The 17577-nt window shown below is 50.0% G+C and overlaps 1 protein-coding gene across 18 annotated transcripts in view; it reads right to left on the reverse strand.

Moving 5' to 3' along the window:
• The window catches only part of PTPRF (protein tyrosine phosphatase, receptor type, F), a 378493-nt gene that overhangs the window by 53553 nt on the left and 307363 nt on the right, over nt 1-17577 (reverse strand). For 13 of the 18 annotated variants that reach the window (XM_014939283.1, XM_014939279.1, XM_014939277.1 and 10 more), the window contains 5 exons: nt 17366-17510; nt 12946-13251; nt 9835-10028; nt 3395-3421; nt 988-1105 (listed from right to left, as the gene is read on the reverse strand). In XM_014939283.1, coding sequence (XP_014794769.1) covers nt 988-1105; nt 3395-3421; nt 9835-10028; nt 12946-13251; nt 17366-17510 — 790 coding nt within the window. The remainder of the gene's footprint in view (nt 1-987; nt 1106-3394; nt 3422-9834; nt 10029-12945; nt 13252-17365; nt 17511-17577) is intronic. The other 5 variants (XM_014939284.1, XM_014939281.1, XM_014939276.1 and 2 more) reach the window with 3 other exon arrangements.

The raw sequence follows: 17577 nt of genomic DNA on the forward strand, positions 1-17577 counted from the left end.
GCATACATCATGGCGAGGCACAAGGGAGACAGCATTTGAGACTGTGACAGTGGAAACTACCTCTGGAGCTCCCCATATGCAGCACGGAAGAGATGGCAAGCTGTTCCTTGTTTAAAAGCACCAGGAACAAACGCTCTGTTTGCACAAGCTGCATTCCCATAATAACAAGTGGTAAATACTGTTCCTGCGGCTGGTGTGAGGAAGCAGCAGGATTTATCAGTTGTAGGACAGGTCTAGTGAGTGGAAATCGAGGACAAGACAATGTCAACCACCAAAGTCAAGCTTGACTGCATCCAGAGGAAAGCACCTGATGAACTCCTGGGTGCCCCTGCTCCAGGCTGAGGCTCCTGTGTTGCACTAGGCACTGGGTACAAGCCTACTGAGACAGAAGAACCAAACTGGCTGGGATCACCAGGACCTAGAAGTTGCATCCGCAGCACTCTTATGGCAGGATTTGTTGGATTCCAGATTTTACCATGGCTCTAGGAGCAGCCGGGCTCAGCTATGTAAGCCTGGGGAGGCAGCAGTAGCAACGGCCAGGGGGAAGCTGAGAAGCACCTCTGAGGAGCCCTCTGTGCCAGGGGCCATCCCAGGTGGCACTGCAGTCACTGCAGGAATCAAGAAATGGCACTCGCCTATGGGAACAACGTGAGGACAGGCCACGATTCCAAAGCTGAGGGAGGGCCTGGACTTTCAGGCTTCCTCTTCCCAGGTCTCTGGACTATGCAGATGAGCTCAGACCCATGAGTTTCATTGCTCTCTCACAGGCCTCGGCAGTGTCTGTCCATCTGCTTGCTGCACTTGGCTCAGGTGATCCAGTGGCAAAGCCTGTAAGGAAGGGCTGGAGATCACAAGAGTGTGTACCTCTGCAGTGTCTCCAGCCCTCGCTTCCTCTTGCACAGGTGCCTCAGCCATACTCCCCGTGCACCTCTTGGGAGGTTTTACCACCACCCCTACAAGGCTGTAGTATCTGCTGCCCACACTCACCTGCCCCTGTGGTGGTGATGACCTTTGGCTTGCTGCGGGCACCATCTCCTTTGGTGGTGTAGGCAGCGACCGTGACCGAGTAGGTGGTTTCCGGCAGAAGGCCTCCAATGACTGTCTCCTGGGAGCGCATCCATGAGGTGGAGAAGAGGCAAACGAGAAGAGCAAATAATTGTTAGTGGAGTGAGCAAAAGGAGGGCATTGAGGTCAGCGTCTCCCACAGCAACACACCAACACACTCGCTGTCTCACAGTCACAGACTGCACCCAAGCACACGCATCTCACACAGAGCCAGCAAACAACGATCACTGCCACTCCAACGCTCACCTGCCCTGTTTCAACCCCTGCCCCTGACACTTGGCTGTCCTAAGGACCCACCAACAACCTGAGTCAGTGGCTGCATGCTCCCATGGCCTCTGCCCAGAGGGAGATCTGCTCCAGAGATGGTCTTGTGTGAAGCTAGAGCCACTCTGCCACAGCAAGCCTGAGAGTAAGAGGACTATGGAGCTGTGAACCAGAGCAAAAGCCAGCTCAGCCGGCTGCTGAAACCTCTTGAGGGCTAATTTGGGGATTTTTAAAGTTGTCTCTTGCAGCAGAGCCGCAGGGAGCAGAGAGAGGCAATGCAGGCAGTGGCATGGCCACACCAGGCAGGGGGCCCGGGGCAAGGAGCACCTGCAGTGCTATAGCATCCCTGGCACGGCGTTGCAGGCGTGGGATGGGGTCAGTGCAAGGCGTTGGCAGACCTGGAGGGAAAACCCTGCGCTGTGGGAGGTCTGGGAGGAGGGCGGACTCGGCAGGGTGCTAGCACCTTTGCAAGCTCTGGCTTCTTCTGGGCAGGAGAAGGGCATGGCTCCGCACTCCAATTTGAGATCAAAGAGGGGAGCATCACTCCTCCCTCCTGGCCTCCAGCGGCAACATGACTCGTGCCAAGCCTGGCTGGCCAGGCCTGCAGATGAGCAAGCACAGCGAGCTCAGCAGCTCCCAGCAGCTCTCTGTGAGCTCAGGGCAGGTATCCCTGAACTGTTTTCATCTGCGGGTGCTGTGAAAAGGACTAGGGCCATTAGCACTAACCAGGTCAGGGAGCAAGGGACAACTGGGTTGGATAGGGAGCTGGGGAAGCTTTTGGGAAGGAGGCAGAGGCTCCAAGTTGGTTATTTACCCTTTCCGACAAGAAGAGCAGAGATGGAGAGGGTTTAAGCTCAAGTCACTGAGGACAGGCAGCACGAGCACTTTTAGAGGCTGCTCCAGGGGTCCAATATCTGCCTGGGGGATCCCTGCCAGCTTTGGGGGTACGAGGGGCGCCTGTGGTTGCTCTCAGAGTGCAGCCAGTCTCCCATCACTCATTCGCACTAACACCCACACTATTAAAACCGTCTGATTTCCAGTCAGTGCTGCTGGTTCAGGTTACCTGCCCAGGCTTACTCATCAAAATCACCGTGTTACCATTGCGGAACCAGCCAGCCCAGAGAAAAATCAACAAGCACCAACAAGAACCCCGCCAAAATCACCGTGTGAACCAGAGTCCGATCCCAACTCCGCCCCTGCAGCAGATCGTGTGTGCGGGTGAGTGGACGCGCAGTCCGATCGGTGCCAATGGACCCGCGGGGGAAGCACTCACACAAAACCTGCAGACTCTGAACATCCCAAGAGAATTCACTCCTCCCAAAACCATGCAAAGAGAAATTCTCACGCAAAAGCATGCCACCGAGAGCAAAGCAAGCGAGCTGGGAGGAGGGAAGAGAGACGAGGGATGGATGAAAGAAGGTCTGATTGCATAATGTAAACACAGTGCTGTCATGACAAAGCCACTCCGAGGGAGAATCCTCTGTATAAAGCAGGAGGAGAAATGCACCGTGCTGGGGAAGCTCACAGTAGGGCACGTAATTGAATTGCTGACTCTAAAAAGGTCATTTTCTAGTTTGTTCCTCCAAATTTATATTTCAAAATTATGTGGGAAAAATTGGATTTAACTGTTTAAATGTGATTGTTTTCTTGTTACTATCTGTGTTTCAGCCAAAGGTCACGGTTGAGAGTGTAGGTTATTTTTCATGACTATGATCAATGTGCTTTAAAGATTAGATATCTAATTTTACCATGTAACTCGGTGGGCCAACTACTGCAGGAAGTAGGATGCACCTCCTGAGTCGATCACTTGAGCCTGCCTAGAACTGCACTGCAACAAGCTGGAAATACAGATTATAGGAAATGTCAATTGCTTTTCTGCATTTAGTAGCAATCTAAATGCCAATTTTCTCTGCATTTGCTGCTTGTGGAAGGTTTCACAATGTAACTCTCCAGCCTCATTAAGGGAGTGAAAGGGATGTTTTGACAGCACTGTGTCTACAAAATTCACAAATCGATTTACCAAACCCCTCTTTTCCAACCTGGAATACACACAAGTGGTACTTACATGATCGACGGAGTCCTCAGCTCTCCACTGACGGGGGAGAAAGGAAGGAGGAGAGAAAATGGAGACACAGAATTTTAAGGGGCAACGTGTAGGAAAGGGATGACAACGACAACAGCCAGGGGTTAGCAGGACTGGGTTGGGGGGATTACAACACTTATACACAGAGGGTCACTTGGTACAGGCTGTGCCAAGGGAAGAAATGGCATAGAGCAATTTTCTACATGCCGCTAGACTGCACAGTAGGTCTCAGATCATTCACACAAAGGGGCAAAGAGCTTCCTTCTCACATGGATGGGGAGGTCACCACTTCCTAACTTTGCAGTTCTTTCCCCTTCTGGCTTTGTTTGCACTTTTCTGCCTCTTCCATGAGCAGAAGCAATAAGGGACAGCTTGTATCAACGAGGCTCCGGGCCTGACTGCTGCCTAAGTCGCTCACAACAGTTTTGTGGCTTAATCTACAGTTTCTGTCCTAGTGAACCCCCAGCCACCATCTCTTCTTGAGAAACAAAGACGTCAACACACAAGACTCAGAGGGCACTCTCCGCAGGGAAACACCAATGCAACATTTACAGAGCTTCTCTTTCCTGTGTCATTTGCAGGAAAATGCTCTGGGGATCTCAGAAAACCAAGAAGTGCCCTCTCTTGTAGCAGTGCAAGAGAGGATGAGATTTTACACAGAGCTCCACACTAAGCTGCTCCTCTCCAACGGTGCTGCGCGGCTTGGAGAGAGATTCAAACTGGTGCATGTGCTGAGGAAACAGCTTCTGACTCCCAATTACGCAACACCAAACACTCATCTGGCAAGAGCAGCCCTGCAGGTAAGACTTCGATACAAACCCTTTCCCAGCAAAAGCTCACGTGAATTCCCAGCCATGTGAGCTCAATCAGGGCTCTGGAGAGGGAACACACAGGTTTCTGGTTGGATTTGGGGTTCTAAGGCATCAAAGCTACACTGGGGTGGTGAGACTTAGCAGACCTTGGCTGCTGCAACGCATGCCCGTAGCACTATTCTTTGTGGTTGATGCACCAAAGGAAGGTTTGCAGAGATCACAGCAAGCTCTCTCAGCCAAGGTGATGCGTTACATCTCAGGTTACTAAATCTGCCTGGAGGAAGCACCGGTCGATGGGTTCAAGCGCAGAGATGAAAGTGGAAGATAGGCATTATTGCCCCTGACTCACAGTGTGAGCCTTGGCAAGCCTTGCTTCTGAGCCTGAGCTGCCAGCTGTGAAATGGCGCTCAGATACTGACTTCCTTAGGACACCAGGAAGCCCAGCTAACACTGCTGAAGTGCTTGGGAACCTGCAAGTGTGGTAGAAATACTAAATGGTATTTAAGCTACAAGTTGCCTTTTGTACTCAAGCTGTTTCTAGTGGCTTTCACAGACTGCAGCCTGCCACAGTGTCAGAGTGCTCTCCTCAGCAGTAGAATGCATGGCATACCTTCAAAATATTTGTTATTTTGTTCTCTAAATTCAGGAAGAATTTATTAGAGAAATGTTCCTCTAAGAATTTATTATAGTTCACTTATTTGATGCCATGAGACTGCAGCAGAATTATCCCCCTAAACCATCTTAAAATTTAATTTCAGTGAAGAGGTCAAGTTGTCCCTAAAGACTTCCTATAAAGTGAAGGCTCTCACCGAGTATCATGGTCACTAAAGGCCCTCTTTCCAAAGACATCTTGGTGTTATTTCCAGTGTTGTATGCCCAGCTCAACCCAATCCCCAACCCACTGCTGTAGATGTTCTACCTGTGCCAGCCAGCCCACACCATGTTCAACAGCCACACACTATGCCCTGCTGATGTAAAACCTGGCAAAAGTCTTGCTCCAGGAAGGATACGAGGCATAGTAGCTCTTTATCCCAGAAGTACACTTGTGCTTCAAGACCATGTCCCTGCTGGATGGAGGCCATGTAGATAGTAACACCCCAACCTGCCTCCGTGTAGCTGCAAGAGCAGAAGGTGGCACCCCACTGGAACCAACAGTGAAGCAGACCCCAGATGAGGAGGCTAATGCATCTCACAGCCTCTCATACCACAGCAGGGAGTTTATCACCCACTGGATTTTAGACCAACCGTTTAATGTTCAAACTCTGTTTGCTCTTATGTTTCAGTGGACTTTAATTTTGCATCAGATCAGAGTGCAAAGAAACGCCTTGAGATCTGTGCTGGAGGAAGAACAGGGAAAAGCCAGGCCTGCATAAATACCCTGCTATAAATTCAGTTTCATTATAAAATATAATCTGCAGATCAAAACATTTTCTTCCTTAAACTAGCTCAATTGCTTCTTAACTGTTTAAGGTTGGTCAGTAAGACAAATTGATCTGAAAAGCCCAGGAGCTGTCATAAAAAGAACTCAAGACAGTGCTGTGTGCACGAGGCAGCATGGCTCAGGGAAGTGCTAAAGCTAACAGTGTGTATTTATGGCAGCTGCAATGCCTTAACGTTTTATTTTACACTTCAACACCGCACAGCGTAGTCATGTCTCACCAGGGAACGGCTGTTTACCCTGACCATGGCTCTTGCTAAAGGCAGACTCAAGCTATGGGAAGCGGATATTGTGGTTTTTTCCTGCAGGTCCTTCTCCTCTGTCCTTCAGTGACTGTGGCAAACAGTGGAAGTCCAAATGTAAACTTGGGTACTCGGCTTGTGGGATGCAGAGGGGTCCGAGGACTCTGGAACTTCACCTTTGTCCTTTACTGAAATACCTCTTGAATTATTCTTCTGAGTTTTGTTCCACTTATGAAGCAGAGTACATCTCACCTCCATACCAGACTCTTACCTAGATGAGTACACATGCCTGAAGAGTTGTTCCAAGTAGATTCAGATAAAGAACCTTGACTATCACCCAGTGAAAGAGGGAGGCTCTAAATTCCTCTGTGTTATGCCTGGGGTAGGCATTGCCCAGGGAGGATAGAGTGTCTGCTTCTCCTTTGTCCTTTGATCTCAATCCAAGAGCTTGAAGTGCTTGCCATTACTTCTTCCTGCTCCTCTGGAGCAAGCTGGTGGGACGTGCACTTGGTCTGCACGCTGGATGGAGAAGTGCTGCATGCAAAGACCACACAATCTTCCTGTGAGCCTGCAGCCCTTCTTGTGAGAATCACACCTCTCCCCTGCCATGACTCTGTCTGCAGAGCAGGAAGAGGAGGAGGTGGCAGGAGTCCCTCCTCCACAAAGCCTGACCTCCATGTACCCAGCCAACTCCCAGCAGCAGAAGCCCTGCAAAGCTCTCTGGGCAGGCTGGATCTGCGGAGGGCTGTGAGCAGCCAGGCTAATGTGCATGCTGCATCCCCAGAGTGATGCAGGCAGCAGGCTCCCCAGAAAATATGCTGCACAGTTGAGGGCAGGAGCATTTGTCAAAGCCACACTACAGCACAGGAAGAAAGACTCTCCTGAAGGTGTTCCATTCTGGGCTGAGGACAAACCGGCTGGGAGCAGGACACAATGGATCAACAGCCAGATTCATGAAGGGTCTAGCTGCCTGTCTTGGGAAGAGCAAACAAGAGCCATGCTTGCACAGGAATCCAAACAGGAAGGTCTGTGCTCCTCTGTACCTGCTGCCTTCACTGTGGCCAGTGCTCCAGACTGGGCACTGCCACCTGGCACTGCTCAGCACTGAGCTCTGCAGGACCCGCAGGACTGGTACCTGGGAAGGGGTGGAGTGGATTGAACCCACTGGTCCTCCTGGCATGCTGCAGCTGCCCAAGGACTGGAGACCAAGGAAAGCGGGTGGGGACCTGACCTCCCCTAAAGAACCTCATGTTTGTGCCCCACGGCTCTGCTATCCCCAACTCCCTCAAGCCGTTGAGGACTCATATGAGAGTGGCAGAATGCAGCCAAGACACTGAACTGGTGTCCCTGTTCCTTTCAAAGGTGCTCTCTTGGTGCTTGGATGCATTGTGCACAAGACCCAGGGCACAGAAACAAACCTTTTGCCATCACCCACCACGGGACTCAGTGAACCACAATGGGCAGAGCCTATGTCGGAGGTGGTGCAGGGATCTGACCCAGCTCTGCAGCAATACACAAGCTCTCCCTGGGCGCTTCTCCACAGGGCATGGTCATTGTCCATCAGTCTGTCAGTAGGAGGTGAGAGATCCATCAGACTGGAAGGCACAGAGAAGTCTGATGGAGGTAATCAGTCACAAGCACAGCCACAGATGGGAGGGAGAGGCCTCAGCTCCATCGCAGGACCTTCCTAACAACTGATTACTCTCCCTAGGCAAGAGACTGTAAAATAAAATGTGATCTCTCCAGCACCAGGGCCCCCGCTTCTCTGCTGATGTTTCAGTCCTTTCCACTCAAATGGTTTTGAAAACTCAGAATCTATACTATCTGCATAGCTAACATCTCCATTCCCTTTCCTTTTTCCTTTCATCTTCGTTTACTCTCTCTGTATTTCTCATCTTCAATCAGGAAAAATCATGAGTCAGCTTTAATACCAGTGTCTTCATACCATCTGCAGGAAGCAGATTATGTGGTACATACCTACTCAAAATCAGCAGACAGCCTGGCTGGGCAGGAGGATGGGCTCTGTCTACTTATCTAGAGAATTTCTTCTCTGATCTCAGATTTTCAACCAGTTTAATTCTCTCCTTGTGCACCGGTATAAATGTTTATGAGTACTGAGCTGTGGCTATATTCTGGCCATCTTCATCTTCTGACCTTCAGGGACAGGTGTTCCAATGAATCTTTTTGCTTTCTTCCATAGAAAACAACTCTTCCAAGACTACTCGTTAAAGTTTGATCTGGCTGTTTGCAAAGGCACGCACTGCTGTACTGAAAGATGGCAGCTCTTACAGGGTTCTTCAGCTTCTGGAGCAGATGTATTTCATCACAAGTACAGGTCATGCCTGGCTTCTCACTCTTTCAGGAAATAAAGATCTCTTCTGCCAAGTCAGTGAAACCTCTTCCCTGCAGGGTCATCATTAGTTTATGCCAACAGTGACATGACTCCTTCAGAGTAGTCACTTCTCTGCAACTGTTTTGGCCTTCAATTCCATCCAAAAATTTCAGCGGATGAATTCAGCACAATGCACACCAGGAAAAAAGTATCACAGCAATCAAGAACTTTCCCACGTAAATACACCAAATACGAAAAACTGGTAAGTGGTCTGACAGGCCAGGAAACTTCAAGCAACTTGCCTCCTTGATGCACACATTCAAAATAATGCAAAATCCAGCACTCCTTGGAAAGTTTCTGGCTCTGGCATCCTCATTCCTGCACATTAGCATGGGGTTTCTCTCTCTGAAATGTATGAGTAAGGAATGAAAGCAGAACTGGCTGGGCAAGCATAAAATATTTGAAAACACCAACAAGAACAACATTGCCAGCTTCGCCCACCTACGCTTGAGACCAACCCATTAACTCCAAACTCTAGCTGAACAACACAGCATCAATTGTTCAAACAACACAGAAGATTATATCCTCCTGGAATAAGTAAAGGGCAGTAAGCAGCTTTTTTAACAATTAAAATAAAGCAACATCTGAAACATGAACAGAGACGTGCCCCAGACAACACTGCAAGGATCCTCAAAGCATCTTCTCTCTTTAAAGTTTTCCCCTTCCCCATTATTACTGAGTTTTATCCTTCAGACTATGAATGGGGAGTAAAGCCGCCTCTGTGCACTGCACTCCCCACTGACAAACGTATAAATGATTCACAGCTGCGTTCAGGAGACAGATCAATTAATCGTTGCAGCTCTCCAGTATTTATATTGGGCATCATTCAAGCAAGCCAGCTCTGAATCGATTACTCGTCGCTTCCAACAGCAGCAGATCCTGTACTTCATTTATACGATTATCTTTGTTGAGAACAGCATGGGTCATCCAGGACGAAGGACCCTTGCTCCAAAGAAGAGTTGTATTTCATCACAGACAGGGCATCAAAAACTTCCCTGGGCCCTGTGACAGAGGCAACTGCACATTGCTGGGCTGAGCAGAGTGCATAACCATGTCTGGAGCGCTGTGTGGGAACAGGACCTCAAAGCCACCCCCCTTCCCTACAAGCAGGGAACACCCTAAAGGACTCTGCTGAAGAGAGAAGCTTTGCCCTGAACAGTCAACAGCATGGAAGAAGCAGATTTAAGGTTTATTTAAAATGCTCTGACAGTTTATAACCTGACTGGCAAAACATAATTTGCTCCAGCTGGAGTCTGCACAAGAGATGGCAGGCAGAGGGAGGTACACGTCAGAGAAGGGGTAAGAGAGGAGCATCATCCAATGTATCATCTTTCCTACATCAATCCTTTCCCGATTAAACCTTTTACCCACTTGTGAGCCACAGTTTTGGGACAAACTGTTTGCCTTGTTCAGGCAGGGCTGAGTCCCACACTCTGAAGCCTCAAGAGTGGTCCAAGAAATACTTGGATCCAGCCAGCCTGGCCCTCTGTGGAGAGGGAAGGTGCCATGCCCGCCAGCCCGTGGTCCCCACACTGTACCTGTGCTTCCGACAGCATGACGTCCTTGATCACTGGCTGCCCTCGGGGCTCGTTGTTTTCCAGCTTCACGTACGTAACCTGGTAGCCACGAATCTGCCCATGCTGCTTGTTGGAGATGGGCAGCTTCCAGCTCACCCGGATGGCAGTCGAATTCACAGACTCTACCTCCACCTTCCGCGGTGGGGCACTGGGCACTGTAACACACACAGGATGGACAGTTAGCAGGTTACCACACAACCACTGTCAGCTACCTCTCACTCCTTTGCTACCTTCCCTCCACCTCGTCGCAAGGACAGCCCTGCTGGCACAAAGTTCCTTATGTCTGCCCAGCAGGTCACACTGCTGTTTTCCAGTGTGAGTGTATCCCTGACCCTTTCCCAGCATCCAAGCATTTTTGCTACTCTCATTAGGAAATAGCATGACTGTGATATGCAGGAGCACCCCTAATAAAAGCCACTGTGCTGGATCAGACCCAAGGTCCATCCATCCCACTCTTGTCTCCAGCAGTAGAGGAGCAAGGAAGAACACAAGAACATAGCAGAATATGAAGAATATGGTAACCACCTGCAGCTCAGGGTGCCCTGAGGCAGCGCCAGGTGTTTTGAAGCCTTCTTTGCATCCTGCCTGTCAGAACACCTCCTCTCAGATCCCTCTGCACACATCCAAATGCAGTCCAACAGCCCCAGGTGGCACAACTGGGTGCCGAGGCTGCCTTGCGGGGAGCCCTGGTACCTGCCACCAGCCAGAGAGCACACGTGCTCTTCCCCTGTGACAGCAAGAGGTTAATGAGGGGGAAAAGCACCATCCTAAAACAATAACCCAGAGCTCAGAGACAGCAGTCACTGAACTCAGCCAGATAAAGGGGCCCGTGGGGATTGTGACAGCTCTGGGGACTGTATTTCATGCATGGCTAGCTGAATGCTTTTTGATAATAAAATGAAAAATTACACTGCCCAGAAAATATCAATTTTCTTGTAAGGTGAGGCCAGTTTAAAAATGTATTTATACCCTATTTACCATTTGGAAAAATTACCTCCTTATTACTTTTTGCTCTTGCATTGACTGTGACAAAAATGTCAATGCTAAAAAATTAGCCTCTCAGTTGCTCCTGGAAAGCTCCTTCCATCTGAAGCAGCTGGGAGCAGAGGTGTGCATTCCCCATGGAGGATGCTGCTGCTACATGAGTGTCTGGTGTCCAAGTGAAGGGCCTGGGCTCCATCCTAGCACCTCTACTGAAGGACCCCTTCTACCCTCCGCTGCCGGGGAAAATCCAGGGGTTTGGAACCCTGTACGCCCCAATTCTCAACACAGCAAGAAATAATCAGTATTAGATAATTAGGGATGGATAGCTGACAAGCAGACATAATGAGTATTGCTCCTTCAACCAACTAAATGGGAAGAAACAGCTACCCAGCAGGTAAGCACAGTTTTTAAGCCGCAGGGCAATTCATTATTTTCCCCAGATGTCCTTCTTAATTGTAGATAATTAAATAAAATAGAGAAAGGAGGAAAGGAGCGTTTTAGCACCATGAGACCAGCTCAAGGTATGGGAACGGAGGGGGCTGTGCTTGAATAGTTACCACCTTCTGGCTGGAGCAGCCTATGCCATAATCCACAATTCACTTAGTGCAGTGACCTTGCACAAGCCACAGGGCTCTCCTGCCCTAGCAAGACACCTGCCCACACACACAGTTGGGAGTCCAAGCGAAAAACAAGATACTCCCTGAGAACCAGACAGAAGCTGTGTGTCAAGCTCTGCTGGCAAGAGAAGGCGGGAGGCCTTGGCAGAATGTGATATAGGGACGTTGCAGGGACAAGAAAAGATGTGCATGTGAGCAGATCACAGTGTTTCGAGGAACGCTATCCTACCTCATTATGGGAAGTGCGTGCTGCATCTGAGACCCAAACAGGGAAAGTTCAATTTGTTATCAGATCACAGTTTAGCATTTCTCATTCCTTCATCCTGAGTACCTATTGAGCATCAGCATGTCAGAGGGATATGAAATCACTCCTGACAGCTAAGCTGGAATGTCCAACCATGGTGCCCAAAAACTAACTGAGAGAGCTTGTTCCGACATTTCTGGGGTAGCAGCCTCCCCTGGGCTACAAACAACTTCGCTGAATGAGAACTGAAGCAAACAATACAGGCAGCAGGACAAACACAGATGTGTTTGCCAGCCCAGGAATGTAGTCAGTGAGCATTCCCAGACGCCACTTCCAGAGCCACGGAGACGTGGGGGACAGTGGCAGCCCATTTAGGGAAACTGTAACATGTCTGGTTTCAATTTGCTACGCTGACTGGGCAATGCAGAGATCATCCTTTCTTTGCCTGGACGCTGCATCTCTTTCTTCTCCCATTATATCTGCAGCTTCTGGGGTCAGCATGAAGCCATGGAAAGCTCCTACTGTCACCCTGAGCTCTGGCACTTTCAAAGGAAAAGGCTTAAGTCATGATGACATAACTGACAGCCCTGCTAATACAAAGCAATTTCTCTTTAAAGCTGTCGTATCCAGTAAAGTGTTCTGTACACGCGATATTCTGACTCTTGAGCAGAAGAGCAGATTTATATAAGCTGTGGCTTGCCTGGAAGCTGGGGCAGGAAGCAGCTTTCCTGCGATATCTACAAGTTTCAAATGGATTTCTTTTCCCCTCTTTAGTTTGCTGGGTTTCAGGTCAATAAGTAAACTTTAAGTCCTGATCTCACAACGTGAGAGAAGCCTCTGGCTGGGAGAACTCACGTTACCTTCAGTAAAATGGAAACCACCAAACACTAGAAAGCCAAAATGGCAAATCAGCCTAATGCCTCCTCATACATGCAGGAAGCACTGCTGACACACGCAGGACCCTTGTGGGACCACGCCAGGACATCTGATCCACAGCCTGGAGGCAACCATCGTATCAGAGCAAGGGCCAGCAGAACAATTCCCCTACCCCACGCCAGGGCAGCACTCTTGGGAGCAGCTGATGACAGCGCTGGTCCTGACAGCCTCCAATCCTGCTTGAAAAGTACCCCCAGGCCAATATCCCCAACTCCCTTTTCCAGCAACTCATCTAGGAGAGTCCCAGTTACCCCAAAGCGGTAGATGAAGAAGCTGTTCAGTAACACCTACCATCCTCATCAGTGCGCACATGCACGGGGATGCTCTCCGGTCCTGGCCCCACATCGGTGTGAGCCCTTACCCACACCTTGTACTCGGTCCATTTCTCCAGGTCCTTGATCTCCCAGCTGGAGTGCTCCCGTCCAATGCCATCCACCACATGCTTGGTGTTGTCATCTCCTTCCACTGCCTGGTACGCAATGGAGTACTGGGTGATGACCCCATTGCGGCTCTGGGCAGGCGGTGGCACCCAACTTACCCGGATGGTAGTGGAGCTGGTGCTTACACACTCGACTTCTTGGGGTGGGGCGGAGGGGGCTGGGGATAAATAAATGAAGTGGGGAGATGAAGGGAAATGAGTGGAAGGACAAACCAAAATGCACAGGGAACTTTTACCCAGCCAACTGAGCACTGAAAACACACATGGAAATTCAGCCAGTAGCCTCCAGGACAACCGCCTGCCTTCCTCGCAGATCATCAAAGATGACACTAGGGGCAATTTGTATTTGAAAGCCTGATGAACAGCATGGAGACAGGAGTGCTGTTCTGCATCAGAGAACACCTCTTCCCAAAGCAGTTCTGGACGCTCACTTCACCAAACACAACAAATGGCAGTAAGGGAAGGGAGGGGGGAGAGAGAGAGATTGGTAGGGAGAAGAAAGATGCTTTCAGTGAAGATCTGAAACAGATGGAAACCAGAAGAGGTAGGAAGCTACAGAAGGCAAGAGTGGCAGAAGGGGAAGCTCACACACCAGATTGTACGAAGGCTTGCAAAAACCTGCTCCAAGACAAGTGGAGGAAACAAAAGAGGGTAGGGAAAGCAGGTGACTGGGGTTGGCTGGAGTGTGTCCAGGCGGGGTTTGAAATCACAACTATCAGCTGTGAGCAGCACCCTGACCCAGGTGGGAGCCAGTCACCATGTCGAAAGAGCAGACAACATGGTTGTGCTGCTCTGCACGTGTGCCTAGTACCTGGGACTGACTGCTTCATGCCTGCCAAACTGGACACCTGCCTCAGTAGCTTCCTGGCCTGTGGAGATCTACAGGGGAAGGTGGGTAGGTCTTATGCCCTCCCAGGTAAAAAAACCAAAACTACCTGCAGTTTTCATTAACTTCTAAGCTCCAGCAGCATTAATTCACCCCAGGGGGAGAACTGGGATCTGGGCAGCAGACGCTTCTCATCAGGATGAGGAGCAGTCTCCTCCACACAGCATTGCTGGGGAAGAGCAGTGAAACAAATCTGGGGAGGGGGAAAGGGATCGGGAAAGGAGAGATGACCTGGACAAAGCAGAGCATCTCCAGGACATTTGCCTGGTTCATTCCTTTCTCCAGCTTTGCAGAACTGCTGTCCTGTTGCAACAGGGCACCAGCAGTATGGGACACCTCTCATGGCAGCAGCTGCAAGAGCCCTAAGAAGGCAAGAGTCCTAAACAGATAGGGCAGGGCACCATCACCAAAAAAGCACACCCAGTTGCTCTAAGGCTAGGAAGTTGTCTGGCCAAGCAATAGTAGAGTACAAGGTATCTTGCTTCTGAGGGAGTAGGGCCCATCCCTCGTGACTGGGCTGGGATGCCTGGAGAGAGAAAAGATGGAGGGAGAGTGGGCAGTGACGGAACTGGAAGAGATGATGCCTGAGCAGAGTCAGGCTGCTGCTATGGGAGCTACACTGGAGGAAAGAGAAGTCAAAGCAATGCGTGGAAGCAAACAGTTGCCTACGTGAGGGAGGCAGAGTGGGATCGACCCTGCCATCTGGCATACCGGAAAGGAGCAGGGGTAGAAATTGAATCCTCACACTCTCTTGGTTAATCAGCAGAGAAGTGGCAGGGAAGAGAGTAGGAAGATATAGCACCAAAGTAACATCAAGAGTGAATTCAGGGAGGGCATAAGGTAGACACAGCACCTGGTAGCATCCCTCAGAGGGGACAGGTGAGACATAAGAAGCTTGGCAAGCCTTTCCTTTGCCACTGTCTGCAGAGAGGCCCTTCAGAGAAGAGACTTGCTCTGGCTTTGGGCATCCTTTGGGATACAGCAGTGAGCTCCTTTCTCCAAAGTCAGCTTTGGCTGGCAGCACGGGCAGGTCAAACTTTGGCTGTTGACTGGGTAAGAGTCACACACATGACGTGCAAGGCAAAAACTCAGATTAACACTTAAAGAAAGCAAAATAAAATTTGGTAACATGAGCAGGATCAACTTAAAATGCACAAAGAGTGGAAGTGTCCCTCCTGGGGCCAGCAAAGAGCAGACTGGGTGACCAGCATGCACCCACACACACAGATGTATACCCACACGCACACTGTGCAAACCTCTGCTGCCTCCAGGCTGCTCACACCAGCCTCCCCCGCCGGCCCACAGCAGCCCTGTGTGCCCATCCAGCCCACCCACTCCTTAAGCTAGGGAAAAGGCAGCCTCAAGACCCACCTTCGTATTTCAAGTGAGAACAGCATTTTAATGCTGAGGCCTGATAGGCACAGAGCTGACGCTCCTCTCCTGCATCATACTGCTTGCCTGAGGCACTGCAGACTCCTGGAAAACTCCCCCGTGCTTCTCAGGTCCTCAAAGCAGCATTGCTTGTACTTTTTTTCAGGGTGCCCAGCAACTAAGCCAGCAGCTTAGCAGGGAAGACAGCCCAGAAGGCAGCTGTCATCTCAGGAGATGGGTTTCTGAGCTGTGCTGCTGGAAAGTTACAAAAGGGCACTGCATACCTCTGGCCTTCCTGGACAAGCATTCCTACCACTCCTGAGCAGAGATACCACACGAAAAGCCCAGCAGTCTTGGATAAATCAAAGAACTCTTAGGTCCCTCAGTGTAAGGAGGGTTTCATTGGCCAAAGCAAGGTATTCCTGTGGCATTTGGCCAAATCTCTTCCAACCCATGCACATCTCTCTTACTAAACAAATGTCAGAACCAGTCAGCTACTGCTCCACTGGCCAGTGAAGTAACAACCTTAAAAACAGACCCGTATGAGATCCCCTGTGAGCACACAGCATATGGAGTAGGCCATGGGAAGATGTCTGCCTTGGAGAGTCCATGAAGCAAAGGTTTCTCTTACTTGGACTGTTGTGAGACTCTGAAGGACTCATTTATGCATGGAGCTGTCTCTGATTAAGTGTGTTCAAGGATAAGAGCATCCACTGATGGAATTAATTTAAGTGGCAGGAGAGTTTTTTCAACCTTTGCCTATCAATACAAAAGCTATCTGAAATGGATATACAAATCCCCACACTCAGAATTTGTTCTCAGTGTTCAAATATTTATAACTGCATGATCTGAACCTCTCTCCATTTTCATACCTGTCTATTGCGCCGCACTAAGACACCATTAGTTCACTTAACGAGGTGGAGGAATCCCTGCGACTGATATGTTAATGAAGCTGAGTTTTCCTCAAAGAGAAGGTCGTTCCAGTAGTGAGCAGAGCTTCTCTTCCCTGCCTGAGCTTCCTTTCTAATGGCCATCTCAGGCTCTCAGCTGCTGTGCATGCTGGCGCCCTCCCTGCAGGGAAGGCTGGCTGCCTTTGCCAACTGCTCACCCCACATAGCTAGTAAATCCCAGACAGACGGTGCTAACGGAAATGTCTTTTTTCCCCCCTTTTAATGCTCTTTGCATAATGGCAAGCCCAAAAATCGTTAGTGAAAACGAGCTTATCGCAGGGCCCTTTGATAGCCCTAATCTGCTTATGCGCAGCACTTTGAGCTGCCAATCAGAGCAATGCGAACTCCTGCTCTGTGATCACACAGGGCAGAGCGAGGATGAAAGTGATATTGCCTGGGTCACCTCATTATCTAGCCTCTCTATTAACTCGGCTGCAGCTTGTTCTGGTTTCCCCTAGAGCTGCAGTCCCAGAAGCAGCAGCCTCACTTGCTCAAACAACCCGGGGAAACAGCCACTTTCTCAAACTGTCTCCTCCAGCTGCCTGACAGCCACAGGCACGTCTGGCCTCACCTTGCAATCAAGTGTATGGACCAGGGATGGCCTCCTGTGGAAGCGAGGCAGCTGGAATGGGGAGTGAAGGGGTGAAACCCCAATGGTTTGGAGACAGTCACATTTAGAGCCAAACACCCATATGCTGCCTGTCCAGACAGCTTGTCTGCATGGGAGTGAATTCATAGAGATGCACAAGCCCACTCAAATCAATCTCTCCAAAGCAATTTCCCAGCCTGTTTCACTCCTCCATCAGTTTTTATGAATCTACCCTTAGGAAAAGACAGCATGATCAAAGGGACACGAAGAAAGAACTTACCACTTGGGTGCACCCCCTCTGCCAAAGAGCCCTGATCCAAAACCCCAGCTGACTTCCCCCGTTACACCCTTTAGCAAACTGCACGCCAGCATCCCTGCAGGCCCACAGGGGCAGAGGCACCGAGCTTCTCCATGCCCGGGCGATGGAAACTGGACTTTTGCTTTGTCTTCAGGAGTGCAGAGTGTCAGACACTTACTGGATTGGGCAGTTCTGGCTTCGATCATGGGGGTGTAGACTCCTACCCCCAGCTCTGAGCGGGCACCCAGACGGAACTTATACAGCGTGTCTGGTTTGAGACCTTCCACAGCATACGAGGACGTTGGGTCAAACTCCACCTTTTGCTAGCAAGTAAAGGGAAACACAGATTATTTGGTGTAGTTGGAGAATACAGAAAAGCTGGTGCTCAGC

Source organism: Calidris pugnax, unplaced genomic scaffold (assembly GCF_001431845.1).
Source record: "Calidris pugnax isolate Ruff unplaced genomic scaffold, ASM143184v1 scaffold18, whole genome shotgun sequence".
NCBI classification, from domain to species: Eukaryota; Metazoa; Chordata; class Aves; order Charadriiformes; family Scolopacidae; genus Calidris; species Calidris pugnax.